Source organism: Sinocyclocheilus rhinocerous, unplaced genomic scaffold, assembly GCF_001515625.1.
Source record: "Sinocyclocheilus rhinocerous isolate Xijiao unplaced genomic scaffold, SAMN03320098_v1.1 scaffold921, whole genome shotgun sequence".
NCBI lineage: Eukaryota > Metazoa > Chordata > Actinopteri > Cypriniformes > Cyprinidae > Sinocyclocheilus > Sinocyclocheilus rhinocerous.
The window spans coordinates 380,141-383,114 of NW_015640057.1; the positions used below are offsets into that span (position 1 = coordinate 380,141).

Sequence of the window (2,974 nt, forward strand, 5' to 3'; positions counted from 1 at the left end):
TTTCTTTCTCTCTCTCTGTGTGTGTGTGTGTGTGTGTGTGTGTGTGTAGTTCATGCAGAGAGGGCTGGACGCAGAGCTGAAGAAGCAGCTGGATGAGGAGGAGAAGAGGATCATCAGTGATGAGCACTGGTTCCTGGACCTTCCTGAGCTCAAGGCCAAAGAGTGAGACCTGACTGGCTCAAGCCACGCTAATGTCTAGATGTCCTTGTGTGACACATTTCTATAGAAGCCCTTTTCTGACACATAAGAAAAAAAAATGCTTTGGTAAATCATAAATATGACCCCAAAAAAAGGTATTTTTATGAGATGAAAAGGTCAAAATTAGGACATGAGGTTAAAAAAAAACAGAACTCCAACAAAAAGTTAATTATGATTTACATATGTGACCCTGGACCACAAAACCAGTCATAATCTCAAGTTCAAAAAATTGACCCTTTATACAACATCTGAAAGCTGAATATATAAGCTTTCCATTGATGTGTGGTTTGTTAGGATAGGATGACAAAAAAACTTTTTGTTTTAACATTTTGTCAATTATGAGACATGTCAGAGTTCTTATCTCATAATTGTGGATTAGTATGTCATAATTTGGACTTTTTATGTTATTGTTAACTTTTGCTATAATTTTGATTTACCGGTGCATGATTGTTTTACCTTTTTATGGTGGAAATCTGCTTCCATAAATATTAAGACAGCGTTTTACAAAATTAAGTTTGCAAAGTATGTTTAAAATAAAAGTATAATTCTTTAATGTTTTGCGGTTTTTAGTAGGGTTGTGTCGGTGAGGAAATTTTCCCACCGGTTAATCGACGTGTGACAACACCGGTAATACCGGTATCACCGCGGGGGCGTTCCCTCTTTTCCTCGCTTTCATTGATACACCGGTATCAACGTCAGCACCGTCTATCACGGCAAGCCAAGTTTTTAGTTATATCCACTAAAAATCACCAAAACATCAACTAATTAAGAACCATTGGCTTGAAGAGAAACCGTTTGCAGACGACTTTTATTTATTGGTTTGTAATGCAGTGATGTTATTATACGTGACCTCTAAGTAACCAAATACCCTATAATCCTACATATTTGATGTGTTAATGCCATCTTGTCATGCATTATTTATTTAAAAAAAATAACTAGCAGTTTTTAATTTTATTAGAAACCATATCATTGAGGAGAGAAGTTGCGTTCCCTGTGAGGATTTGGTTTATGGCAGAATGTCATTCAGAGGCTTCAATCCTGAAGTTGAGGTAAACTTTGCTTCCATTTGGCATTTTTCTAAATTAAGCATGATTTGAAAATGTGAATTGGAGTTAAGCCAGAAGAATTTTAAACACTCATTTTATTTATATGCTTGCTTATAAATGGTGTTCATTTTGAACAGTTTGATCTGCGACCTGGAATCTGAAGTATATGCTCATTTTATGTGATTATTAATATCAAATAAATGTTATGATTTCTGTAACCTTGAGCACTGAACATATTTACCACCAAACTGAATCTCTTGTAGAAATTAATGTTACTAATGAACACGCACAAAGAGGAAGAGGAGGACGAAGAGGAGGACGATGTGAGCAGAATGGAAACTGATATTACAGATGAAGAGATGGCCAGACGGTGAGAGAGGAAGTGATGTCAAAGTGATGGCATTGTACAGGAACGAAAGACGTTGACTGTTATTTGCTTTTCCTTCAGATATGAAAGCTTGGTTGAGAGCATGAGGAAAAAGTTTGCCAAGAAAAGAAATCGCTCCACAGTTACTAAGAGTGAAGAGGACGTCAACTGCAATGTTGTTGGTGATCAACCCAAAAAGGTGTTCCTGAAACCTCAGGACTGAGACGTTTTCATCACACAACTGCGCTCTTTATAAGTGTTTATTTTTTATGCAATGGACATTTTTTATGTTTAATGACGACGACATGATTTTATGGAAAGGGTACAAGTGTATGGATTTGTTTGAGCATCCTAAGACTTTATGTAGAATTTTTCACAATTTTCAACATTCTGAAAAAAAGTAAAAACCTGACCTGGATGTAATGACCAGTGCTTTAAAAAGGTCCGAGAACCCAATTGTGGCTTCATAACACCACCTAAACCAAAACCTTTCGCCCAGGAAAATTAGCAGAACAATCTTAAAAGTGACCATACTTTCATGCTATACTGTAAAAAGACCACTGATGCTAAAGTATTTGCCAAAATTGTTCAAAGACAGTCAAATGAGGTAGGGTGAACTCAGGTAAAGTGGGCCACTTTTTGTAAAACCTGTAATTTAGATACCTAGATGTTTTTGTTTTCTTTATTACTTTTGTTAACTTTAAGGTCCAGCAGTAATATTTCAGTTTGAGTACGGTTCACATAAAGTAATATTTGCAAAATATATACCAACAAATATTTTGAGGTCATGTACTCCAGACAAATTTCCTTTCAGGTAAAGTGGGCCATCAAAAATGATTCTGCATTTGAATTAAAACCACATGATTTATTAACACATATTAGCAGACAAACATCTTTAACAAGCCCAAAAAATATATAACCTACAGGTTTTGAGTCAAATAAATCCTGTGTGAATCCACATCTCAATTCGTGTGTAAAATTCCAAACAACTATTGTGCCGACGTTAAATTTGATGAAATCTCAGTATCAGAATATTCAGAAATCAGAATATTGATCAAAAATGAAGTCTACGGTATATTAAAGATGTGACTACAACACAAGCAACAACGAATAGGCTAAAAAAAATTATAAGAGAAACATTTAAAATGGTAACCATATGTAAAAATGTCTTTTCTGTCTATGCTCTCGAAACCATATTTTAAAGCTTTATATTCTGCATCTATATTTTTTTCCTCTCATGCTTTTCCTCACATGCCTCGACTCTTTCATTTCTTCCATCTCTGACTTGAATTCCTGACTGCAGTCTCATTTCTGTTTTCTAAACAAGTAGATTATACATGTCAACCATAAAATAACCAGTGAA

The 2,974-nt window shown here is 35.1% G+C and overlaps 1 protein-coding gene across 1 annotated transcript in view; it reads left to right on the forward strand.

The window, feature by feature from the left end:
• Positions 1-1,934, forward strand: part of LOC107752462 (M-phase phosphoprotein 6-like) — a 3,918-nt gene extending 1,984 nt beyond the window's left edge. Inside the window, exons 2-5 of the mRNA XM_016568442.1 lie at positions 50-162; positions 1,157-1,247; positions 1,508-1,614; positions 1,693-1,934. Coding sequence (XP_016423928.1) covers positions 50-162; positions 1,157-1,247; positions 1,508-1,614; positions 1,693-1,834 — 453 coding nt within the window. The 3' untranslated portion in view covers positions 1,835-1,934. The remainder of the gene's footprint in view (positions 1-49; positions 163-1,156; positions 1,248-1,507; positions 1,615-1,692) is intronic.
• The last annotated feature ends 1,040 nt before the right edge of the window (positions 1,935-2,974 follow it).